At 42.1% G+C, this 27,799-nt stretch overlaps 1 protein-coding gene across 1 annotated transcript in view; it reads left to right on the top strand.

Annotated features, from left to right (window-relative positions):
* spock3 (SPARC (osteonectin), cwcv and kazal like domains proteoglycan 3) overlaps nucleotides 1–27,799 on the top strand; it is a 435,237-nt gene that overhangs the window by 108,590 nt on the left and 298,848 nt on the right. The window contains exon 3 of the mRNA XM_055645071.1: nucleotides 19,545–19,590. Within this exon, the coding sequence (XP_055501046.1) occupies nucleotides 19,545–19,590 (46 nt within the window). The remainder of the gene's footprint in view (nucleotides 1–19,544; nucleotides 19,591–27,799) is intronic.

Below are 27,799 nucleotides of genomic sequence, written 5' to 3'. Positions count from 1 at the left end.
AAGTCACGTGAGTGACTACTTGAAGCCTTCAAAGCTCTGTGGTTTCATGCAGTAAATCAATCTGTGTGTGAAACACGTAAACACATAAACCATAAATGGTAGAAAAAACATGGGCTATTAACAACGTGATGGTAACTTACATATATGTCCATTGCCCCTAATTGTCTCAATTGGCTTTGAGTTAGGACAATAACTCATGCAACACTGTTCAGAATTATATCTGCAACTATCCAGACATGTTTAACGCAATTTATAACTTCTGAAAGTGCACTATGATAGCCTCCTGCTGTTGCAAGAAAATGATCAAAGGGGAATATCCATTCTATTGGCTGCTACTGAACCAGCCCCCCCTGGTAGAGTGAGACTTGAAATTATTTGAATTCACTCCCGCTATTCACTGCTTACACACTATTCATGTTGAGATAGTCTACACCAGCAATTTCTTGTGAAACTTTTGAATAGCAATGAAGAAAACTATCCTTCATCTCATAGGTACTAGTAAGCTCAGTGTCCCTGTATACATAATAAACACCCCCAATCTCCGATCTGGTAGGTATGCTGTTAAATTGTACCCAGCCGTGCCCGTTTAGCTTCATGAGATCATTCCCATAACAACCGACCCCCATGTCATATATGACCCAGAGATGCAGTCGGAGATAGAGTAAAGTCTGTTTTCTTTGTGCTGAAATCAGTTGCTAACAGCATAATTAACTTAAAAGATACTGCTCCACTTTAGGAATACAGTAGATGAATATCTGCATACTCATTTTTACTGATACACATTCCACACTATTATGAGTTTAGGCTTTAGAGTAAGTGAGTAAGTCTATTGGCCAAGTATTCTTGGAGCAAATATTCATATAAAAGTATTCATATAAAATACACCTTGCATAACGTTAGTTAACAGTGGGTTAATAACCAATCATTTATTGTCCGACTTAAAGTACTAGAGAGAATGACAAAGCAGCACGAGCAGTGTCAATTGTGCGATAACACAATCGCTTCTCTAAGCCCAAACTGAAAGAACCACAAACCTCTGCTACTTCTGTTTAAAAAGTAGCTCACATGTGTCTCTACACAAACCACCGTACAGAGCTAGCTGCAGGAGAAATAGGCTGAACTAGCCACCACTTGTGACTTAAAGTAAGTAGGAGTTGCATTCAGCCGCCTTTTATAATGGACGCTCTGAACGAGTAGGCCAAATTGGTACTATTAACATTCATGTCGCCTCATCTTTAATAGCGTAAGAGGCATCTACTGATAAAACTCCTGAGTCTTATCAGCTACGAAAGCATATCGTCTATAAACTCCATGACACAATGCCCTTTTGATCTGAGTAGGGCTGAATTAACTTTAGAATCTTTGTAAATTCTACAATTTAGGCCAGAACCCATAGGTAGAGCCTAAAACTTCCAACACTGGCTTTGGCATCACACACACCAGATATATCTGTGCCTCTCGTGTATAGATATGGACAAGTATGCATCTTCAAGATCGATTGAGGCCCTAAATCCTCTGAATCAGCTAAATTGCTGAATGACCATTATCCATCTTAAACTGGTTAACCAAACACATGATCAAGACTAGCCAAATCCTAACCTGATTTGGCATGCTACATTTTTTCTCCACTGAGAATTCTCGAAAACATTCTGGGGTTAAAGCCTTTCGACTTTGATTTTGCCTCAACTGATGGCATTAACCTACAAACCTCCAGTGTCTGACAGAATCAGAACATACACCAGATCCTTATGCGACTAGAATTGAAGCGTAGCATCCATTTGGTGTGGGAATACGAGTTCCCTGTCAACTCCTCACAGGCAGAATCACCCTCAGATTGGAAAATATCATAATGCAACCGTGAACCAGGAGTTGCTGCTGCAGTCTCCTGCCTGGAACGACCTATCACAGTCGCCAGTGTGAGCAACACATTCTCTTCACCAAGGTGAGCGCGATGGCCCTGGGCCTAAAAAAGGCCTCTGGCTAGGTCTGAATTGAGTAGGCCTGGTGTTCCAACCAGCCTCAGAGTAACAATTCCTGCCGTTAGTTATATATAGAGGTGGTATATCCGCCAGAATACTGAAGCCCTACCCTTATAGGATGGTTCTCCCACCCCCGCAGCTGCCTAAAGTTCTTCCTGCCAATTCTTAAACTTGCTAAATGTCCTCTCCGAAGAGATACTTTGCAGGCTGCATGTTACTGGCCCTGCATAAATGAGCAATTTTTTTAGGAATTACCTCAGGCGTTATAGCATTTTGCAAAGGCAATTTAGCTCCAACTGCGTATTACATAGAAGTGCTAATGCATCTTCCGCACAACCGAAAACTGAACCCATCTACTGCCCTTGCAAAGGCCAAAATGACATCAGTGACCAGTCTTTTGGATGCGCTGACATTTTAATTCTCTGCCCACATATCACCACTGAGATATCCCAAATGGTGAGATTGACATTTGGAACATCCAAAGTCAGGCAGTTAATCTGGACTGGCACTTTTCCCAGCCGTATCCAACACATACCCCTCCTTAGCTGATAAGAAGTTAAATCACTGATGCTCTTAGCCAGAGACGGAACTCCTTCATATGATTAAACTGCAGCATATCCCCCATAAGTTAAGGGGATTCGAATTCCTTGTCGATATCCCCATAATCTGAGTTATGTTATGTAATAATCTCCAGTACTCCACTCTAATGAGCGGGAGCTAAAATAACGCAACCCTGAACCAGGTGTTGCTTCCCCTCTTCTGAACGGGAGATAATATAATGCAAACCTGAGCCAGGTATTGCTTCCCCTCTTCTGAGCGGGAGATATAATACAAACCTGAGCCAGGTGTTGCTTTCACAGGCATCTGACTAGAGCAGCCTGTAAGTGTCTCTGAGCCAGGAGCACAATTCTATTATATACTGACTGGACAGGTCGCGCCTGCTAATGACTCCGAGTCCGGACTTGCTCCCTTCTGGAGCTTCAACGGAGTCTAGAGGGGAGGAATATAATGCAACTGTGAGCCAGGTGTTGCTTCCTATAGGCATCTGGCCGGCTCCCTTTTTGAGCCTCAACTGAGTCTAGCGGGGAGGAATATATCACAACCCTGAGCCAGGTGTTGCTTCCTATAGGCATCTGGCTGGCTCTCTTTTTGAGCCTCGATGGAGGTGTCTGTACGGCCGCACCCATCAGCTCTCCTCAACCAGTCACCTGCTCCCTTGGAGCCCCAAAACAGAGGTGAGCCTCAGTTGCAGTAGCTGCACCAGCCGTGTCGTCAGCCTACTGAATCCGGCCACCTGCTCGCACTCGGAGCCTAACGGCGGTAGCTACACCGGCCGAGCCGTCAGCTTATTGAATGCGGCCGCCTGCTCAATTACGGAGCCTCCACGGTGGTAGCTGCACCGGCCGAGCCGCCAGCCTATTGATTCCAGCTGCCTGCTCCTTTTCGGAAACTCCACGGCAATAGCTGCACAGGCTGTGCCAGCTTCCCCGGGCCCACTGCACCTATTTTCGGAGCAGCAGCCCGTTCTTGAAACAAAGTTCCTTACCTGCCAACGTCTCTGACTCCTGGACGCCCTCCTTGTTGGTGCTTCAGCGAAGTTCCATTGCAGACGAAGTCTGACCACATCTTGAGTCCCATGCTTGCCAAATAGCTCCCTTCCGGAGCTCAAAAGTGACATTGCTGTGCAAGACACGCCTGCCAGCATTTCTGAGCCTAATAGAACAGACTACTCCTTCGGCGTACAGTCTCTTTGGAGCCTTGCTGGAGCTTACTGTGCAGGGCACGCTACCAGTTTTACTCCCAGCCTGGTTAGCCTGGCCGCTCCTTCGGCCCCTTATGTTCCTTTGGTATCTTAGTAATCTGAGCTTAATTCGACAGCCTTCTGCCTTTTTTGACAGATTGCACTACCAGTTTTTGGATCAACAGGCTGCTCCTTTGGGCAGCTGCTCCTTCGGAGCCTCAGCGGGGCTCACTGGACAGGTCACGCCTGCCACTACAGTAAGCCTGGATCAACAGGCTGTTAATGCGGGGCCAGCTAGTGACTTCCGACTGCTCCTTTCTGGAGCTTCAACGAGGATGCTGTATGGGTCGCACCGTTCAGCTTCTCAGCGTACCGCTGTCTGCTCCCTCTGGAGCCTCCACGGAGGTGTCTGGACGGTTTGCGCCCATCAACTTCTCGGCGGTCAGCCGCCTGCTACCATCCGGAGCCTTACTGGCGGCAGCTGCGCGGGTCACGCCCGTTAGCTTTCCTAATTCAGGCCGCCTTCTCTCGTTCGGAGCCTCAAGGCGGCAGCTGTCTGGGCCGGCAGCTGTCTGGGCCGCGCCCGACACTTTTACTAAGACTGGCCGCCTGCTCCCATCCACAGCCTCACTGTTGGCTTCACCAAGTCCGGCTGCCTGCTCCCATCCGGAGCATCACTGGTGGCCTCACCAAGTCCGATCGCCTGCTCACATCCGGAGCCTCACCGGCAACTTTACCAAATCCGGCCGCTTACGACGGCAGCTGCACAGGCTGCGACCGTCAGCTTCTCCAGGCCTGCTGCACCTATTTTTGGAGTAGCTGCCCATTCCTGAAACAAAATTGTCCTACCTGCCTGCGCAGTTTTGAACTGCTCCGATTCCCGCGCCATGCAACGACGTATTTACGCGCATGCGGGCTGCCGGGCTCTTCACGTAGTCACTCACGTGACCGATATAAAATCATGTTTTAGTGCATTGTAGAAGAATGATTTCAATGTTTTTTGTTTGAAATATGTTTAAGACGTAACTTTTAAAGAGCAACTTTTTCCACACAAAGGGTGGTGGGTGTATGGAACAAGCTGCCAGGGGAGGTAGTTGAGGCAGGGACTATCCCAACATTTAAGAAATAGTTGGACTGATACATGGATAGGACAGGTTTAGAGGGATATGGACCAAAAGCAGGTAGTGTAGCTGGGACATGTTGGCGGGTGTGGGCAAGTTGAGCCGAAGGGCCTGTTTTCACACTGTATCACTCTAGGACTACATGATACCTCCACCATGCATGAATGCTTCAAAATCAGGTGGACGATTTTTTTGCCATATACTCAAGCATAGAAAATAGGTGTAGGAATAGGCCATTCGGCCTTCGAGCCAGCACTGCCATTCAATATTATCATGTCTGTTCATCTAAAATCAGTGCCTCGTTCCTGTTTGTTCCTCATATTCCTTGATTTCGTTAGCACTAAGAAAACTCTATCTTGAAAACATCCAGTGAATTGGCCTCCACTGCTCACTATGGCAGATAATTCCGCAGATTCACAACTATCTGGGTGAAATAGTTTGTTCACATCTCAGTCCTAAATGGCCTATCCCTTATTCTTAAACTGTGACCCCTGGTTCTGAACTCCCCCAACATCGGGAACATTTTTCCTGCAGTTACATTAAGCATAAATCTAGCAATAAATCAGGATGTTTTCTCCAACCGCCCACATTTGAAGGCCACTATCTTCCACTGCTTCTACCCAGTGCTTGGTACTTACTTCCAGCAGCCATTGGTTGCCCTCCAGGATGCACCGAGTTGTAGCCTGGTCCATCCCAGTCACCTGGGCGAATTGGGCGCAGAGATTCTCACGGCAGCGGCGCAACGTTTCCAACACCTCCGACAGCCCAGGACACTTGCACTGAGGCTGCCCCATGGCCGGAGCTGCAGCGAGCAACTCGCCAGCATGGCAAACACTCGCCAGCCCCGGCTCCCTGTCTGCATCTGCTACTGCTGGTTCTGCTTCTATCCCTCCCTTCCTCCCTCCCTCAGCCCCGGCTCTCCAACACCCATGACCAGGTTGCTTAGAGCACAGCAGCGCCTCGTCCAAAGCTTGAGACATTGAAACATGTCTAGCCAAAAATTGTCGTTTTCCAGCCCCCCCGGTTCCGCGGCCCATGTACCTCTCTCCTGCCGCTCGCAGCAAATCCTTAAATTCCGACAGGCGCAGGGAGCAGGACATGGCCTTACTTGCTGCGCTGGGTGACACTCATTCACTGCCCGGTCCTTGTCTTTCAATGTAAATTTGCATGGGGCCATGCTTTGGTGATGTGTGACAGTTCGGTCAAGTTAGAATAACAGAGAATAAGAATGCTGCTGTCTTGTCAACAGAAGTGCACCCAAACAGTTGATATTAGTTTTGAAATTTTTGTTGATCACAGAATTTCTCACGTGAGAAATTTGTGATCCGCGTGAGAGCATGAGAATCGGGCAAAATGCATGATTCTCACGCTCAACGTGTGAGAGTTGGCAGCTCTGCATAATGGCTTATTTGACTTTCATTGGCACAACTCTGGTCCTCATGTTGATAAACAGTAATAAAAGTTTCCAAAGGTGATGGAAAGAGTGCAGGAAAGACTTGGTGCTGAGAGCTCTCTTATACCTGCATCAAGGAGGCAATTACAAACACTTGTGGAGCCATGTGTCCCAGAATTGGTCTTCACTGCCTTCTGTGGCAGAGGATTCCACAAATTCATAACTCACTGGGTGCGAAAGTTTTCAGTCCGAAATGGCCTTCCCCTTATTCTTACTGCTATGTGGAGATACTATAGAAACTAGGATATTGTTTCCATACTAAGTAAAATAGCATGCACTTTAATAATGTGTATTAATATTTTTTATCTCCTTTGTTTTTGAGTAAGATGGGCAATATATTTTCCAAGGCTCAGGAGAGAGGCACAGGTGCAGCATGTATAAATACATAGCTGGACAATCAGGGGTTAAGGATATATCTGATGAATGAATCATGCACACAAACATGTGTGGAGGATTATACTAGGCATACAGATTTTGATATGTTGCAAATCTTAGTAATCCAAGCAGTTAGTTTAATTTAACATTAATTGGATAGTGTCAGAATATGAGTTGGGAAACTAATATGCACAATTAACCTGCACATATTTTACTAGGTGCGGAGATGTGCAGAATTGTTACAGCATGACAGGCCATTCAAAGTATCAAGCCCATAGAGCCTATGCAACTGCAACTCAGGTGGACCCATTCCCCGCTCATCTTCCCATAGTCTACAAATTCACATTGCACCAAAATCATCCGTTTGTGAATGATCTTGATTTCAGCAAAGTGAATTGACCACTTCTCCCGTTGGTTGAAATTTAACCTGAAAGAGCTGTATTTTGAGTGGCTAATACTAAATTAAAGTAGCTTGCATTGACCAGGCCTGGAGGACCTAGAGGTACCTTGGGGTTACGGCAGATGGTGAAAACTAAGTTCAAGATGATTATAGCATGATAAATGACAGAGTCTTCCTACATCCTGTTGTAGATGGGCGTAGTCTGATTTTGAAACTGTCCTTGAGCGATTGTATTGTTTGTCCTTTGCATTAACCAAGCTGGAGACCTTCGCAAACACTGCATAGTTGGGCAAGCACAGACAAAAGCATGCTGATGTCAAACATTGAGGGGATGGGCAAAGGACATATTTTATATTGATAGTTTATTGTACACACTTTATACAAAATATTCAGTGTTGTTTACTTTGGCATGATAATCAAGTGGATGATGTGCTTGACATATAAAATTGGTAATGTATTTGATTGGAGAATTGGGATGACACCTACAGGCAGGATATAAAAATAATTTGGTAAAAGGCAACCTGACCAGAAAGTTAGTGTCTGAAGAAGGGTCGAGACCCGAAACGTCACCCATTCCTTCTCTCCAGAAATGCTGCCTGTCCTGCTGAGTTACTCCAGCTTTTCATGTCTATCTTTGGTTTAAACCAGCATCTTCAGTTCCTTCTTACCTGCTCCTTTCCCAATCATCAAGATCTGTTTCAAACCAGTCTTCCTGCAACTCTGCAAATGTTTCTCTGTTTAGTTGGTGGAAAGAGCTGAGCTCCCTCGATCGCACTGTATCTCTAAATTACACTAAACTAAACACATTTTGATACCATCTCCAGCGAGTACTATCGGCCACCTTCAAAGCAAGCCAGAAATACCATGTCACTTGAGTGTTCTGTCAAATTACAAGTGGTAATTTAAGATGTTTTTACATGCATCTTGCCCTCATGAGGTTAGGACATGTATTGGAGCTAAAAGCCATGTGGCAGACAAATGGCTTTTTTGCCCACCGGCCACGTCAGAGAGGTTCAAATCTGCATAACATGATAACAAATGGTGGAGGCAGGGTACAGTTGCACAATAACAAGACAATTGTGCACATATGTGCACATATGTCCCGTACTGATCAATATGAATAGATGGGGCAATAAAGCACTGCGGGGAAAGACAGCGAAATCATGTATTTTTCCGTCAGCCACATGGTTTAATCTCTTGAAAAGGAATTGCTGAGATTTCTCACTTGGAGGAGTGGGCTCAGAGGGATTAAGCAGTTTGGTGGCGGCCAAAGTAGTCATGATTAATAGGCAGATTAACACCTTCACACCAGGAATACTGGGACAGGAATGTCCACATTCTCCAGCACAATCATCATCACATTGTATAGGGCTCTGGTGAGACCACATCTGGAGTATTGTGTACAGTTTTGGTCTCCTAATTTGAGGAAGGACATCCTTGTGATTGAGGCAGTGCAGCATAGGTTCACAAAATTAATCCCTGGGATGGCGGGACTGTCATATGAGGAAAGATTGAAAAGAGCGGGTTTGTATTCACTGGAGTTTAGAAGGATGAGGGGATATCTTATAGAAACATATAAAATTATAAAAGGACTGGACAAGCTAGATGCAGGAAAAATGTTCCCAATGTTGGGCGCGTACAGAACCAGGGGCCACAGTCTTAGAATAAAGGGAGGTCATTTAAGACTGAGGTGAGAAAAAACGTTTTCACCCAGAGAGTTGTGAATTTATGGAATTCCCTGCCACAGAGGGCAGTGGAGGCCAAGTCACTGGATGGATTTAAGAGAGAGTTAGATGGAGCTCTAGGGGCTAGTGGAGTCAAGGGATATGGGGAGAAGGCAGGCACGGTTTATTGATAGAGGACGATCAGCTATGATCACAATGAATGGTGGTGCTGGCTGGAAGGGCCGAATGGCCTCCTCCTGCACCTATTTTCTATGTTTCTATGTTTCTATCATCATCGTTGAAAACATCAATGGGCACGGTGCCTTACAACGCTATGTACGACAGCGATCGCAACCTACTGAAGTGTGGATGGCCGTTGGCTCGCTAGGAGCTCCTCAGCCCTTTGACAGGTCTTGTTTTTGGTCCTGCTGGGGATCCACAGCCCCCTCCTCACCTGGCAAACCAGGTGAGGGAGACGGTTTAGTCGCCGACTATCCGACCGTGGAGCAGGTAGCACGGGATTACATGGTACCCGTGGCGGGGGGAACTCACCCTGATCTGTCCTGCACAAGCACATTGTGAAATAAGCACCAATCCCTGCAGTTATCCCAGGCCTTAGCAAACCTGGTTGATTTGCATTATAGCTGGAACACATGCAAAAAAACAATTAGGCTGCCTCATTAAAATGTGTAAACATGGCAAGTCCCCTGAGAGTGGTTTAGTCATCTGCTACCTATTTTGCCTCTGTTAAGTGAAAGGTGGGATGGATACATTACTATATTGTTCCAGTGTAAAAGAGTTTAGAACAGTAACTGACCTGCAAACAGCATTGACGTAATTTTAAATAAATGGAATAATAAGTGATAATAAATGGGGACTTTTCCAGTAGCAACATCAGGTAGATCGATATTTAAATTTAAGCATAAAACCAATAAATTATTTAGCATATTAAATGCACTTTACAGGCGACTTACATTGAACTTTGAAAACAAACCACATTGTGATTAGCTCAGCAAATTACATTTAAAATTTCCTGGTAGGGCAGTGTGTAAAAACAAAAGCAAGCATTCTTAAATTTGTACGTTCACTGTTTATTTTTGTTTTGTTTAATTAACTTTAGAGATTCAGCGCGGTAACAGAACCCTCGGCACACCAAGCCTGTGCCGTCCAGTGATCCCCGCACATTGATACTATCCTACATACAAACTAGGGACAATTTACACATACACCAAGTCAATTAATCTACAAACCCGTACATCTTTGGAGTGTGGTTGGAAACCGAAGATCTTGGAGAAAACCCACGCAGGTCACGGGGCGAACGTAGAAACTCCGTACAGACAGCACCCGTAGTCGGGATCGAACCCGCGTCTCTGGCGCTGCAAGCACTGTAAGGCATCAACTCTACTGCTGCAACACCTGTGCTCAAAGACATTTTGAATGCTCTTTAGATGACAAACCTGCCTTCTCACTTGCAATCTGCTACAGGTCCAGTTATTAATCTTCAATAAGATGACATTTGGGTGAAAATAAGTATTACTCATGGACTATGAAACTTCGCTTTGTTTTATTAGATATTCCTTCATAAGGTATGACCTAGTCCTCTGACTACTTCCATTGTTTTAATAAATGTCACGTTGTAGAGCCTGATATGCTCTTTCTATTAAGTCAATGGATGATGTCAACAACACAGTAATTTTTCTTACAGCTTCTCAGCATTAACTTTTTTTTCTAAAAGATAGACTGGTTTATATTGCACACTTCTATTCATTCCAAATTGAATTCGGGCAATTTGTTTGGTTAATACAAATGGATTGCATTTGAGCTCAGACAACTAAATTAATCAAAACTAGGAAGTGGAATATCCATTCAAAATAATTATAGAACTTCAAACTGTTCAATCATTACAATGGCTTAGTTTAGCAGGAAGATATCAATGCACTATAAAGCATATGGAATGTCATTTTAGATCATGTGAGATAGGCACACAGAAATTAGGAACCAGAGTCAGCCTCATTAGCATGCAATTTGATAAGTTCATGAGTGAAGCTCAGTGTCAACACTTCTCAACTATCCCTTGGTTTCCTATTTCCCTAGTCGCCAACAGTGTTTCGATTTTGGCCTTGAATGAAATCACCAGCTGAATTGAAACTTTTCCCTTCATCTATCCTGATCTTGATAATGGAATCTTTAGATGTAGACCCTTCAGCCAGAAGGAATGGCTCATTTGGATCTATTTTTCAAGATCAGATAGGTGTGCTTAAATTCCCTTTCAGACTGAGATGAGGAAAGCCTTTTTCAGCTAGAGAGTTGTGAATCTGTGAAATTCTCTGCCACAGAAGGCAGTGTGGACTGGAGGCCAATTCATTGGATATATTCAAGAAAGAGATTTAGCTCTTAGCGCTAATGTAATCAAGGGATATGGTGAAAAAGCAGAACAGGGTACTGATTCTGGATGATCAGCCATGATCATATTGAATGGCGGTGCTGGCTCGAATGGCCGAATATCCTACTCCTACACCTATTTTCTATGTTTCAACAGGTTATATACAATTGTGGTTCGGCATCAGTTGGAGTATCATGTTCAATTTTGATTGCCTCAGTGCAGGAAAGATGTGCGGGTATTGTGGATTATTTTAAAAATATATACAAGATTAGAACGTCTTGTGAACTTCCTTGGATGTTCAGTCACTCTACAGCTCCATCCCCCACCAGTAAGGTCCTATAACCCTAGGTTTCTTCCTCGACCGCAGGACTAGCCAATTTCCCTCTACCAACACTCTCCTCCACATAGTGGAGCTGGTCCCCACTCTCATCAACTTATCCTTCGAATCCCCTCACTTCCTCCAAATCAAAGGCATAGCTATGGGCACTCGCATATGCCCCAGCTACGCCTGCCTCTTTGTAGGTTATGTCAAACAATCCCTGTTCCAGGCGTACACTGGCCCTGTCTTGAACTCTATACCTCCGCTACATTGACGACTGCATCGGGGCTATCTCCTGCACCCATGCAGAACTCATGACTTCATTAACTTCATTAACTACCAATTTCCATCCAGTACCCAAATTCACTTGGACAATCTCCCTCCCCTTTCTTGATCTCACCTTCTCCGTCACAGGAGATAAGCTATCGACTGACGTCTATTATAAACCTACTGACTTCCACAACTATCTACACTATACTTCTTCCCATCCTGCCTCCTGCAAAAACTTTATCCCCTGCTCACAATTCCTCCGTCTACGTTACATCTGCGCCCAAGGTGAGGTGTTCCATACCAAGACATCCAAGATGCCCTCATTCTTTAGGGAACAGGGTTCCCCCCCTTTTTTTTTTATAGATGATGCCCTCATACATGTCTCTTCTGTACCCAGCAGCTCTGCTCTTGCTACCCCTCACCCCAGTCATAACAGGGACAGTGCATCCCTTGTCCTCACCTTCCACCCCCACCCATCAGCCATGCATACAGCACATAATCCTCCTACATTTTTGCCCCTTCCAATGGGATCCCAAAACTAGTTGCATCTCCACTCCTTTCCGCCTTCCGCAGAGACTGGTCCCTCCACAACTCCCTGATTAGCTTATCGCTTCCCACCCAAACCACCTCCTCCCCAGGCACCTTTCCCTGCAACTGCAGGAGATGCAACACCGGTCCCTACATCTCTTCCCTCAAATTTGTCCAGGGACCCCGACCATCTTTCAGGTGAGGCAGAGGTTCACTTGCACCCTCTCCAACCTCATCTATTGTAGCCGCTGTTTCATGTGTGGACTCCTTTACATCGGCGAGACCAAATGCAGACTGGGCAATTGTTTCGCTGAACACCTTTGCTCAGTCTGCCTTGGCCTACATGATCTCCCTGTCGCCACACACTTTAAATCTCCTTCCCATTTCCACACTGACCTTTGTGTCCAGGACGTCCTCCATTGTCAGAGTGACGCCAAACACAAATTGCAGGAACAGCACCTCATAATTTGCTTGAGCAGCTTATAACCCAGCGGTATGAATATTGATTTCATTAACTTCAAGTAGCTCTTGCATCCACTCCTTCTCCATCCCTCCCCCACTTTACATGTTGTACTAGCTTCACTGTCGTCCTGTTGAGTTTCACTGTCTGTATCTCATTATCACCTACCCCTAGCCCACAGCCAACAATGGACCATTGTGGGCTTCACCTTTCCTTGATGGCCGTTAATCTTTGCACATCTTTCATTCATTTGTTCTATATTTCTCTCTATCATCGTCTATATCTCCCATTTCCCTTTCCCGTAACTCTCAGTGTGAAGAAGGGTCTCGACCTGAAACTTCACCTATTCCTTTTCTCCAGAAATGCTGTCTGACCCGCTGTTTACTCCTGCTTTTTGTGCCTATCTACAAGATTGGCTATTGGGGGATGATTGTCAAGCTTTTCAAGGAGGTTGCTTAAAGAAGAGAAGGGTGAGATACTTCTGAGAGAAGTATGTAAAATGATACGGTGTCTGTAATAGCAAGATGCTTGTGATAGGAGTGGAGGGGTGGAAGAGAAGAGGTTATAGGTATACAAGAAAGGGGAGGATAATTCATGTTGACATGAGGATTTTTTTCTATCTAATGGGTGATTGAAATCTGCAATGCATACTGTCAGTTATGATGGAAACACAATGGTGAAATTATTTGCCTCTTTCTCTATGCCTTTCTCCTTTGTCTTGTCTCTGTTGCCTGGCATGTCTTCTTCCCTATCCCCATCCACGTCTCTCTTACAATCCAGTGGTGATTCCAAAGCTCCTCTATGTATCAGAAACCTGGACAACATACCGACACCATCTGAAAACACTTGAAAAATTTGTCTTCTAAGCAGCTTAAATATCAGCTGGCAATGAAGCAAAAACATCTAGCATTGAAGCCTTTGTCATCAAGAACCAACTAAGATGGGTCGGTCATGTTATTTGGATGGAAGATGAGCATCTACCAAAGCAAACCTTCTACTCCCAGCTTAAAGAAGGCAAACATAAAAGAGACGGGCAAAAGAAGAGATTCAAAGACGCCTTAAAAGCCAGCATGAAGAAATGTGAAATCAACATCGACATGTGGGAAACCAATGCCAAGAACAGGAAACTCTGGCGAACCATCATCCATGAAGGAACAGCGACCTTTGAAGCCAAGAGATGCGCAGAATTAGAAGAAAAGACAAGAAAACGGAAAGAGAGGGAGCAACAACCAAAGCCCGATTTGGCGTCTGGAATTACCTGTCCTGAATGCTGAAGAACTTTCAAAGCCAGGATTGGGCTCATAAACCACCTGAGAATCCATAAAAACAACAGAACGTGGACAATCATCCTCGATCTCGAGGGATAGCCACGACCCGACCCCGACTCTCCATGTGCCTCTCATTCGTTTCCCCTGTCTCCTTCACCCCACAGTCACAGTGCTTCTTATTTCCTCTGCTCTTTACATTCTTAAACCTTCTCAGAGGCAGTTAAGAATAAATGCTGGCCATGGCAAAGATGTCCACATCCTGAAATATCAATTAAAAAAAACTGGAAAATATGAAGAACCTAATCGTAACATACGTCGTTGATCTGCATTCATTCACTTGTACAAGCAGTGTTGCGAAATGCAGGACTTTTAAGTGGATTATCAATGTTATATCTATAGGTGAAGTATAGATGTATATTTTAATGTTCCTTTTCATATGGATTATTGGTTACTTCATATTTATGTTCATGTAAATATAAGAAAGTATGAATAAAATAAGATTCTAGTTTAAATAACTAAATCCTACTGAGAATTGTGTATATGTCCAATCATATGTTTTTAGAGGAAAAGGTTCCTATTTTCCTCTTGCCCATGTCATGTCAAGACAAGTTCAGCCGGAAATTCCTTGCATGTTGCAATAACAGGTTCTGCATTTCCTCTGTTTAATGCTTAGCAACTGCTGAACCCCAAGAGACTTCGTGCACGACATAGGTTTTCAACTGCTTTGTATACCTATAATTAACAATAAAACTAGTAAGTTGCTAATATGGGCAATGTAGGTAAGAAATTCCTTAATAGTTTACATCTCCAGGTTAAAATGATATTCTGCTAATGTTACTTCAATGATATACCCTGGTCTAATCTCAGAAAAATACAAAAATCCCCAAGGAAATTATTCATGTTTTGTCCGATGTTTGTAATTCCCAATTGGTATCATCTAATTGACAGAGAAACACTTCTCAAATCTATCCTCAAGAGACTACAAAAACCCGTGCACTTTGTTTAATTTACTGCATTTAACCTATTTGTTACCTGGGCATGTATTTCCCTTTTGATTTTCTTGCTCTATCACTCCTTCAACCACAGATGTGATAAATCTGCAGTGGTTTTCATCATGAGTACAATGAGAAATATTCGCCTTTGATTTCCATTTGGTTGATCTGCAGTGATTATAGGTTTATTTGGTTCTGCTAAATTTATGCCTCAAATATTGGGGTCTTTCAGATTCCCTTGCCATTTTTGTTTGCAAGGGAAACGATTCTTCCTTTGCCCTGCTCTCTTTATTGAACCTGCTCGTCTGTTTCCAAATGGATTACAATTGTTGGAAAATAGCATTACAGAAAACTATGTGTATTCAGACAGCAAGTGAAGAGAAAAGCACTTCAGGCAAAATATATTTAAACATTTCATGTTTTTAAAGATATTTAAAGAATGGCACATTTTGGATCAATATAGAATTTGGGATGTTAATACAGTTTTCTAAAGCAATTTGTATCTAGGTGTGCAAAATGTTGTACTAAATGTTACACATATCTTCTTTATTCTGTTCAACAAAAAGTTGGAGTAACTCAGCAGGACAGGCAGCATCCCCGGAGAGAAGGAATGGGTGAAGTTTCAGGTCGAGACCCTTCTTCAGACTGAAAGTGACGGGAAACAAGAGATATAGACGATGATGTAGAGAGATATAGAACAATGAATGAAAGATATGCAAAAAAGTAATGATGGTAAAGGGACCAGGCCATTGTTAGCTTTGCTGAGTGAAAACAGGAAGCTGGTGCAACTTGGGTGGGGGCGGGATGGAGAGACAGGGAATGCCCGGGTTACTTCAAGTTAGAGAAATCAATATTCGTACGGTTGGGTTGTAAACTGTTTAAGCTAAATTTGAGGTACTGTTCCTTTAATTTGCATTTGGCCTCACTCTGACAATGGAAGAAGCCCAGGACAGAAATGTCAGTGTGGGAATGGGAAGGGGAATTAAAGTGTTGGCAACAAGGAGATCAGGTAGGTCCAGGCAGACTGAGCGATGATGTTCAGCGAAATGATCGCCCAGTCTACGTTTGGTCTCGCCGATGTATAAGAGTCCACACCTTGAACAACAGATACAGTGGATGAGGTTGGAGGAGGTGCACGTGAACCTCTGCCTAACCTGTAAGGACTGTCAGAGTCGAGGGTAGAAGGACAGGTGTTGCATCTCCTGCGGTTGTAGGGGGTGATACCTGGAGAGGGGGTGGTTTTGTAGATTTCTCGCCATATGTTTAGTTTACATTTACTAAATATCCTGCGCCATTCGTCTCCCTGCTTAAAATAACAGACCGGAAACAATTTTGGTATAATAGAATAAATCATTCAGTTTGCAGTTTGGGCTATGGTTACTGCCTCCAATGTTCATTGTCCACTCCATTAGCTCATGCTATTGGACATAGCTCTGTAGCAGCAACATTTATTCTGTTCTTAACTCTATTTCCAGTTAGAAACAGCATCAAAAATGATAAATCACAATACATATAGAATTAAACTGGTGCTAGGAATAGTAAAACAATGCACATGAAAAATAGAGAGAACAGTGTATGTGTGTGTGTGTGTGTGTGTGTGAAGACTGATCACATGATATTCAGTAAAAGTTTCCAACTTCTGCTAGATTCTACCAGATAAGCTGATTGCTACAGTATTTGGGGAAGTACTGCAGAAGTGAGAACAAGCGCCCCCCCCCCCCCTCCCCGCTGTGGTTCAGCTGATCTGGCTCAATTTTTTTTTGTCAACTTGTATTTTGCCAATTGCATTACTTTTTAATGCATTGATAAAGAGGGCTAATGTTTGGATAAACAAAGTAATTACGGGATTGTGTTCTGTATTAGATTTTGTAGAATCTTAATGGTTCCACATATTCTACATGCAATTATTCAAATGTGATTACTCTGTTGTAAGAAAAAAATATAGTGTTTATGATTGCATTCATCAAAGTTACTTAAAATCTGCAATTCCAATCAATGTGGTTATCGGGATTATTTTAATTTTCATTTAGCACTGTGCAAATACATACAGGCTCTCCCCTGGTTATGAAGACCTCATTTATGGACACACACATTCGAATAAGCTCTCATAGATATTATTAAATTCAATTGAGAACCAGTCTTGAAAAAAATAACTTTTCCATGTTACCTCCCCGCAATAATTAGATATGATGTCTCTTAAGAACGCAGGCTGCCAGTTTCACCGCGAGAGGACACTTAAGTGCTTTGTTTTGGCAATTAACAAGCATTCATTTCTCTTGATGCTTGCATAACGATGCTCTATTAAACAAGCTAACATCCATTAATACTTCATGCCCACCGAACCAGCCATTGAGTGCAGGACATCTTGATCCAGCACCTATGTAACCAGGCAGAGGAAGGCAATGAAAAATGACCATGTTAATTGGCCCCGATGAACACCATTTGATCCAATTACTGCAGAGTATGGTCGACGTATCAAGTGATGTTTGCGTATTTTCCATCAAAAAAATGGAAACCTATTCATAACCCAGAAACATATGATTAGTACAGATGATTACAGTGAATCTCAGATTCTGCACAACCTTCCACACAGTTAAATAGTTATTAAAATAAAAAATCTTCATATGGAGATAAAGGATGAAATTACCTTTTCTCAGTCTAACTGCTATTAAAAGTGATGTTAATTTGAATGGTTTTGTGGCGATGTATTTATTCAGCAAAGCATAATTTCGCGTGACAGACAGCATCTCCGGAGAGGGGAATGGGTGACTTTTCGGGTTTGAGAAGGGTCTGAAGCAGGGTCTCGACCCGTTCCTTCTCTCCAGAGATGCTGCCTGTCCCGCTGAGTTACTCCAGCATTTTGTGTCCACAATTAAACTATCGTTATGTTCCTTTCATGCTTTAAAACAAGTTCTCAAATTACTGCTTCGGTGTGACGAAAGTTCAGAATTCTAGTTGTGGCATTCACAATATGTGCTTAATAGCTGCCCAAAAATATTGATTTGATTGCAAGTTTCTGTATTCACCAATTCAATCATGAGCAAAAAATGATAGTACACAACGCAATGCTATTTGTGAAATCCTTGTGGCAGAAGGAGGATCTCTTTCAAGAGAACAATGACACAGAACAAACCTTATTTTGAAGTTTACAATAGCAGCATCAGAGTGTCTCACAATTGTATAATTAATGTTTTATTGAGGTAATGAAACATTAATGTTTCCTGTGTTGTAATAGTGATGACATTTTAAATTGCTTCATTTCTGCAAAGTAGTTTAAGATATCCTAAGGTCATGAAAGGTGCTATATAACCATAAGTCTTAAACTATTAATTGATGGTATTGCTTGTAAATTCGGAGCACTGACAAGCTAGTTTTCAGTTTATGGTTTGTTCTGAGCATTAACTACCACACAGACAGCTTTACATTTAACTTGATCTATTTGGGAGATAGAAACATAGAAACATAGAAATTAGGTGCAGGAGTAGGCCATTCGGCCCTTCGAGCCTGCACCGCCATTCAATATGATCATGGCTGAGCATCCAACTCAGTATCCCGTACCTGCCTTCTCTCCATACCCCCTGATCCCCTTACCCAGAAGGGCCACATCTAACTCCCTCTTAAATATAGCCAATGAACTGGCCTCAACTACCCTCTGTGGCAGAGAGTTCCAGAGATTCACACACTCTCTGTGTGAAAAAAGTTCTTCTCATCTCGGTTTTAAAGGATTTCCCCGTTATCCTTAAGCTGTGACCCCTTGTCCTTGACTTCCCCAACATTGGGAACAATCTTCCTGATAAATACCAATTAGGATTAAAACATACTAAAATAATTGGAAATTTGTATACATAACATTGAAGCAAATAATAGAAGTCTGGCAGTAAAAATTGTGGAATTCATGGGAATGGTTGCCCTGGTTATCTTTAAAATATGGAGAGATAAATAAACGCCAAGGTGTAACATGACAAAAAGTGATGCCATAGCATTTATTATAATTAATTCTAATCATTGGTGAGTTTAATTTTTCATTGATATGAAAGCATAGCAGGATTTTTTGGAGAGATCCATGCTCAACATAATGCAATTATGGATAATAAATGGGAACAATTATTTTGAAAAATATTCAACATTCTTTCTTGTTGGTTGGTTATGGAATGAGAGTAATTGGCTATGGAATGAGAGTAATTGATTATGGAATGAGAGTAAGTTTGTCTGGTATCTTAATGTTTTCCAGTTCCACATCTTATGACACAAAACTGCATATGCTTAATGTAAAAAGTTTGTAGAATATATTTGAATTGGAATGTAGCAATATTACTGTGCTTGTGAATTATATTGATACTGAATTTTAGAAAGCATTTCAGGCTTCTTTTATATTTTTGACCAAATTGATTTTCCCAGTTTATTATTTAATTCTTTTTTTTCTTGTTTCTCATGCTTGCCTTGCAGGAGGTTGAGGTTTGTACTTATTTTTTTATTTGTGCATTTCTCAGTCTTATTTAATCGCACGGTTGAAACATTATTAACCCACAAACAGATTGAACATATATATTGTAATCGTTGATTTTCTTCTTTTTCAGGATGACTATTTCAGGATGACTATTTCAGGAACTGGAATACTGGCCGACATATGGACCAAGGTAACATAATGCAAAATTAATTTCAGGATCATCTAAAATCAGTATCCAGTTTCCGCTTTCTCCCAATAACCCTTGATTGCGTTAGCCCTAAGAGCTATATCTAACTCTCTCTTGAATACACCAGTGAATTGGCCCCCACTGCATTCTGTGGCAGAGAATTCCACAGATTCACAAATCTTTGGGTGAACGAGTTTTTCCTCATCTCAGTCCTAAATGGCCTACCCCTCATTCTTAAACTGTGACCCCTGGTTCTGGACTCCCCCAACATCGGGAACTTTTTTCCTGCACTGAGCCTGTCCAATCCCTTAATTATTTTATATGTTTCTATAAGATATCCTCTCATCCTTTTAAATTCCAGTGAATACAAGCCCAATCGACCCATTCTTTCATTGTATGTATTGGCATGATCTGTACAAAAAAATAGCACAGTTTGTCTCAATAAAGTGAATATTTAGAAACATCAATGCTGGATGTAACTTTTGAGTTTATTAAAAATTGTTTTAACCAAGGAGTCACGTTGGGTGTGGCCTGGGAGAGTGTATTTAATATGCCTGTCTCCATTTTATCAGCCATTCTTCTTCTTCTTGCGTATGGCATGCACAGCCTAAAGATGTAGGACAACTTGTTCTATTTGATCTTATTTGATTGTGCACGCCAGGTTGATTGCATTCGTCAAAACAAGGCAGACCACGTGAAGGCTGCAATCTCCCACCCATATCAGCCATTGACCTAGAATTTTATCGTGAAGCAAACCTTTGCAAGATGCAATTTCGGCTGAAAATGTCTCATGGAGCATGAGCTAATGGTGCATGTTCCGATGAAAGGTCATCAAGCTGAAGCATTAACCCTGTGTCTTTCTTCACAATGCTGCCTGACCTGCTGAGTATTTCCAGCATTCTTTGTTATTATTGCAGCTTTCCAACATCTGCTGATTTTCTTTTGCTTTTGGATGACATGGGACGTTATGTCCAATCCTACAAATCTATTTTTTTTCTGACATCGTTATGTAGGAAGTGTGTAGTACCATCTAATAATCTGATAAATAATCATGTTTAATAATAAGCATGTTAGCTGCAGTTTGTCTGATTTCCATGCACATACATATGATGGAAACCAGAGCACCCAGAGAACACCCACGCAGTTCACCGGGAGAACGCAGATACTCCATACAGAGAGCACCCATAGTCTGGATTGAACCTGGGTCTCTGACACAGGAAGGCAGCAACTCTACCTCTGCGTCACCTTGCAGAACAGCAAGGGAATACAGAATGAGGGAATGGGATTGGTGGGATTGCTCTGCAGGGCTGAGAGAACGTAAGTCAGTGGTCTCCTTGAGTGCTAACATTTATCTTTCAATGTCAAAGACACATGGAGCAGGCATGCATTTGATTTGTTGAGAGTCAGTGCGTCCAATGTGGGTAAAGAGGGGAGTTGTGGCTCAAGATACGTTCTGATGAAAATACATTTGGTCCCGTTATCTTACTCATTGTGAAATGAGAAGGCGAATTTGGGGAACTGAGAGAGTTTTAGCTCAAAATGAAGGGTGGTAATAATTGAAGACTAAGAGAAATGCATTTGCCAATACTAATTGGCTGAAAATGTTTCCTGAAAAGTTTGCCAATATTCTTTCTTGCGGCATATCTTTGATCAGAAGATTACATTTTTTATTTGGAATTCTGGTTTTCAGAGTGGTGGGCGTAGTGCTTTAATTTATTTATCTATAATCTATTTTTCTCTTTGAAAGGTCACTCGTTTTTTGGATCTATTTCATGACCTTTATCTTGTTTTTACGTTGCTAACTGGTTTTGTGATCAAATAGCCTGCTTGGTTAGAGTTACTGCAGCAATTTCTCATTTAACATTGTAGTTGCATCCTTCTAAAAGGTGTGACATAATTTAATTACATTCAGTTTTCCCACAAGAGCTAGTGTATAAACTTGAGATAAGTATAATGTTTATTTTTACGCTGCAAAACATATAAAACGTGGAATCATTATAAAATTAAATCTTTGAAAATTAAATCTTAAATGTAAAGAGAAAAATGGAGTTATGGGTCTGTCCCACATACGCGACTTTTTCAGCGACTGCCGGCACTCGTCATAGGTCGTTGCAGATCACCGAAAATGTTCAAGATGTTGAAAATTCAGCAGTGACCAGAAAGATGCTACGACTCTTTGGGAACTGAGAAGACAACTCACAACCATACAGGTGACACCCTGGCGACATGTCCAAAGAGTTGTACCTTGTTCTGGTCGCCGCTAGATTTTCAACATGTTGAAAATTTTTGGCGACCTGCTGCGACTACGACGGGTGCCGGCAAGTCACCGAAGAAATCATGTAAGTGGAACAGGCCCATTACTGTAATATTGCAGAATAATGAGCTGCAATAGAATTGGCATATTCTTATACAACAATAAAAACAAATGGCCTGAAATTGTTCAATTCAATGTTCAGTTTGGAAGGCTGTAGTGTGCTTTGATGGAAGATATTAGTACTTCTTATAGACACAAAATGCTGGAGTAACTCAGTGGGACAGGTAGCATCTCTGGAGAGAAGGAATGTGTGACGCTTCGGGTTGAGACCCTTTTTCAGACAGAAAGTGCAGAACATAGATATGGGTTGGAGACAACTGGGAGCTCTATTTGCCTCAGTGAATAGAATGGAGGTGCTCTAAAAAGTGGCCAGACAGTAGAAACATAGAAAATGAGTGCAGGAGTAGGCCATTTGGCCCTTCAAGCCAGCACTGCCATTCGATATGATCATGACTGATCATCCAAAATCAGTACCCCGTTCCTGCTTTCTCCCCATATCCCTTGATTAATTTAGCCCTAAGAGCTATATCTAACTCTCTCTTGAAAACATCCAGTGAACTGGCCTCCACTGCCTTCTGTGGCAGAGAATTCCACAGATTCACAACTCTCTGGGCAAAAACGTTTTTCCTCATCTCAGTCCTAAATGGCCTAACCCTTATTCTTAAACTGTGACCCCTGGTTCTGGACACCCCCAATATGGGGAACATTTGATTTCTACAATCTAGAGGAGACGCCATTGTCGACAGCAAATGTAATTCATTAGATTTGTAAAAGTACAAGTGCATCATGTAGAATAACTGTTTGGGTCTCAAGATGGTTAGAAAGGAAGTAGTGAAAAGGTAAGTGTTACATTCCCTCCGGGAAATTTCATGAGTCATAAGTGTTTATGTCATATGCACCGAAACAAAATAATGTCATTCTTTCTTGTAGCAGCACAACAGGTTTGTAAATGCATAATTTAAAAAAGTTCAATGAATAAAACAATCCGCTAAAGTGCAAAACGAGGTGAAGGCTAAATTCCCCAGTGCAACAAAGACAGATTGGAGTTCATAGTTTAGTTGGTGTTCAGAGTGTTCAGCAGCCTGATGGTTGTTGGGAAGAACCTGTTCCTGAACCTGGGCATTTTAGTTTTCAGACTCCTATACCTTCTTCTAATTGCAGGAGTGAAATGAAAGTGTGGCCAGAGTGGTGTGGGTCTTTGATGACGTTGTCTGCCTTTTTGAGGCAGCACGTCCGACAGATCCCTTCGATGGTGGGTAGGTCAGTGTCCGTGATGGACCAAGCAGTGTTCACCACTTTATCTAATCTCCTAGATTCCTGGGCATTTGAGTGCCAAATCAGGCCATGGTGCAAACCATCAATATGCTCCCCACCTGTAGAGGTTCAAGAGAGCATTCATCAACATTCCAAATTTCCTCACTGCGGCACGGTGGCGCAGCGGTAGAGTTGCTGCCTTACAGCCCTTGCAGCGCCGGTGACCCGGTTTCGACCCCAACAACGGGTGCTATCCGTACAAAGTCTGTAGGTTCTCCCCATGATCGCGTGGGTTTACTCCGAGATCTTCGGTTTCCTCACACACAACAAAGACGTACAGGTTTGGAGGTTAATCCAAAGAGAAATAAATGGTTTGTTTTTGAGTTCGTAATCTTTTGTCTGAACTCGAAAAGTCAGAGGTGATCCTGGTTAACAGACAGGAAAAGGGGAAGATTCAGAAATGGGAAGTTTGTGACATGGTGGAAGGCTGTGGGAATTAAAGGGAATTAAAGGAGGTAATTATGGAATTAGGGTGGGTCCAAAATAAAAATAATGAAAAATAAGGGCAGTGTTGATGATCTAAAATTGTTGAAATTGAGTCGAGAAGCTGCCTTGTATGTAAACCTATCTTAGAATAAGATATATATATATATATACACACACTTGAGTGCAAATGTCAAAATATGCTAATGATAAAGATCTCGAAGGATAGATGGGAAAAGTATTTGATGAATACATATAACTGTTCTATTAATGCAAGACATAATTTAATTCAATTCAAATTATTACATAGGCTATATTATTCAAAAACGAGGTTGAATAAATGTTATCCAAACGTCTCTCCCAGATGCGATAAATGTTTGTTTCAAAACGCTAATATAACACATTCATTTATAGGATGTACAAAGTTGAATAAATTTTGGAATGATATATTTGATATATTTACAAAGCTTTTCAAGTCAAGAATAGAACCCAAAATGGAATGGATTATATTTGGAATAATAGGAGAAGATACCAATTTAAATAAAGATCAAAATGTTTTTTTTAATTATGGGTTAATAATTGGAAAGAAATTGATACTTAAATTTTGGAAAAATACAACCATACCAACTGTTAAAATGTGGATTAGGAATATGATGGACATAGCACGCCTTGAAGAAATGAGACGCCGACTAATAGATAAATATGACCAATTCTTAAGGAGTTGGTCTCCTTTCATCGACTTTTTGGAATCATGTGATGCAGCGGTACCGTAAAGATTGCTGATTTCAGTTCATGACGCGGATAGATCTACATCTCCGAATACAGATTTGAAAAATTCTCTTTTAAGGGGCCTTCTCTTCTATTTCTACTTTCCACTTTCTCTCTTCCTTTTTTATTTTTTATATACACATTTCACGTTTTTCTACTCTCTACCATATATATACACACTTGAGTGCAAATGTCAAAATATACTAATCATTTCTTTTTTCATTTTAGTTGAGGTTATTTCAATTTCTGGATTTGGGGCTGTCAAAACAAATCAGGTCATTTTAAAATTAGGATTGCAGCTTGTCAAAACCAATCCAATTGTATAGAGGATGAAACTACAGTTGATCAGAACCAATCAGTCAGATTGGTTGGAGTATGTTACCGGGGCCTGTCAGGACCAAGGGCCGGCTCGGCGATCGTTTAGCTGAACACCTCTGCACAGTCCACCTAGACCTACCTGATCTAACGGTTGCTAATCAATCCCCCTCTCATTCCCAGATGAATCTTTCTGTCCTGGACCTCCTCCATTGTCAGAGTGATGCCCAGCGCAAATTGGAGGAACAGCATCTCATATTTTGCTTGGGCAGCCTACACCCCAGCGGTATGAACATTGACTTCTCTAACTTCAAGTGACCCTTGCTTTCCCTCTCTCTCCATCCCTCCCCTTTTCCCAGTTCGGCCACCAGTCTGACTGTCTCCGACTACTCTTTATCTCTCTTTGCTTGGTTGTTACCATCTTCCAGCTAACAATGATCTATTCTACATTTTCCTTGATCTGCATCTCCCTTGTCCCGTTATCACACCTTGCACTTACTTATCTGCATCTCACTCTCCCCTGGCTTCAGTCTGAAGAATGGTTTTAACCCGAATCATCATGCAGAGAGTTGTGAGGCTGTGGAATTCTCTGCCTCGGCGGAGGAGGCCGGTTCTCTGGATGCTTTAAAGAGAGAGTTAGATAGAGCTCTTAAAGGTAGCAGAGTCTGGGGATAGGGTGATAAAGCAGGAACGGGTTACTGGTTGTGGATTATCAGCCATGATCGCATTGAATGGCAGTGCTGGCTTGAAGGGCCGAATGGCCTACTCCTGCACCTATTATCTATTGTCTATTGTCTGTTGTCATTCCTTCTCTCCAGAGATGCTGCCTGTCCCGCTGAGTTACGGCAACATTTTGTGTCTATCTTCAGTTTAAACCAGCATCTGCAGTTCCATCCTGCACAGTAACAATCATTCCCACATTCATTTCTGCCGTTCTTGACCCAAATAATTGTGAAGCAGAAGGATGTGAAAATACTCTGTTGCTAAATGTTAAAGATGTGCTTTTTCACTTTTTTTCCACCCAAAGTAATTTATCTGACACTGATATGGTGAGCGTTGTGGTGTGGAATGAGACTGGAACGGGCAGTCTTCTACCCAAAATGGGTTCAGACTGATGGAGCTGGATATTCTTTGCAAGCTCAATACCAGAGACTTTTTGAAACATTTATTTTAAAACTGCCAAAACAGCTTTGGGTGTTCTGCTGCAGATAACGGAATTGTCTTGCTTCCTCGGAGCCACCTGACATAAAATCCAGTTGGGCCTGTAAATGGCCAAGTAATATATCCATTATTGATCACTGAAGTGTCACAATAGATTGCATATTGAAGTCGTAAGGACCATCTCACCCTTGTTCTAGTTTAGCCAACCTCAATAACTACCAATTTCTAACTTTTTGGATCCTGCCCAACCGTGATCAATATTTCTTGTACTCTTCTTTGACAGTTGCATTCAGATTCAGATTCAATTTTAATTGTCATTGTTGTACAGTACAGAGACAACGAAATGCATTGACATTCTGCTGAAATGCATCCTGAATCTGATTCAGGTTATGGACTGAATGAACAGATTTGTCAGACAGTCCACCCTGCCACTTAAGTGCCCTACTGAGGGAGTTCTGCATTACCACTTATGCCGTCTTCCAATTAAAGAAGGCCCTATCTCTTCATTCAGCAAGATTGAAAATATCTTTTGGTACCATTTGATGAATGGCAAGGGATCAGCTTCACTAAAACAGATGACACGGTCTTTCATTTAGAGTGTCATAGTGTGATACAGCGTAGAAACAGGCCGTTCAGCCCAACTTGCCCACACCAGCCAAAATATCTCAGCTACGCTAGTCCCACCTACCTGCATTTGGTCCATATCCCTCCAAACCTGCCCTATCCATGTACCTGTCTAAATGTTTCTTAAACGTTGGGGTAATCCCAGCTTCAACAACATCCTCTGGCAGCTTGTTCCAGACACCCACCACCCTTTGTGTGAAAAAGTTACCCCTCAGATTCCTATTAAATATTTTCCCCTTAAACTGAAACCTATGTCCTCAGGACCTCCAATCCCCTATTCTGGGCAGGAGACTGTGCACCTACCCAATCTATTCCTCTCGTGATTTTGTGTACCTCGGTAATATCAACCCTCATCCTCCTACGCTCCATAGAATAGAGTTCCAGCCTACTCAACCTCTCCCTCTGGCTCAGACCCTCTAGTCCTGGCAACATCCTGGAAGATCTTCTCTGTACCCTTTCCAGCTAGTTTCTTTGCACTATTGGGATAATGCAATATTGCCGACACTTCAATTGTGTGTCATTGGCTATAATAATTGTTGGAGAGCCAAAAGTCATGAATGTCAAGTTTTTTTCATCTTTTCCCCCTCTCTAATGCAATCTCATTTTTGTTAAAAATTAAAGATCTAACTTTAAGTCATCGTTATTTGACATTGTATAAAAAACAACAAATTGGACAGAGCAAGAGGTGAATTTTACAACATTGTGTGGGGTTGGCTGTTTTGGTTGCAGGTGTGATGTCGTCTATATTTGTTGTCTGAACCCTTAAAAGTGGTTTCATTTCATTATAGATGCGTGGTGGAGGATTGTCTGTTACTGTTCAATGATCTGAGATATCTCACTATCCATAGTGAAGTAGTCAGTCTTCTGTGGGGAAATCTGAGGAATTACATGAATAAGTAATGGAAGAATAATGGCCCAAGCTAGACTGAGGAAGTCTTTTACATTCATCATGGTGCTAACTTAGTTCCTGTGTCTGTTTGAGCAAATCATGTTTTTATGCTTTAAGGTTTTAAAATAAATAAATGCACCATGTAATTATTTTAGTGCCGGATGAGGAAAATAACGACCCATGAGAATGTCAGAAAAGAAAAACAATGGAAAACTGATCTTGTGAAATGCGCTTAAAGGAATTTTTTTTTTCACATAAGAGACCTATGTGGTTATGTTCAGCAAGAAGTCCTTACTGAAATAGTGGAGAGACGCATATCACGGAAAAGCTTTTATTTACTGTGAAATTCAATAGCAATTTTAAATCTAATTTGACTGAATGTTTTAAGAGCTGAAAATATATGA

Source organism: Leucoraja erinacea, chromosome 1 (assembly GCF_028641065.1).
Source record: "Leucoraja erinacea ecotype New England chromosome 1, Leri_hhj_1, whole genome shotgun sequence".
NCBI classification, from domain to species: domain Eukaryota; kingdom Metazoa; phylum Chordata; class Chondrichthyes; order Rajiformes; family Rajidae; genus Leucoraja; species Leucoraja erinaceus.
The sequence above is the reverse complement of the archived record's forward strand: the minus strand, read 5'-3'. Positions and strand labels throughout refer to the sequence as shown.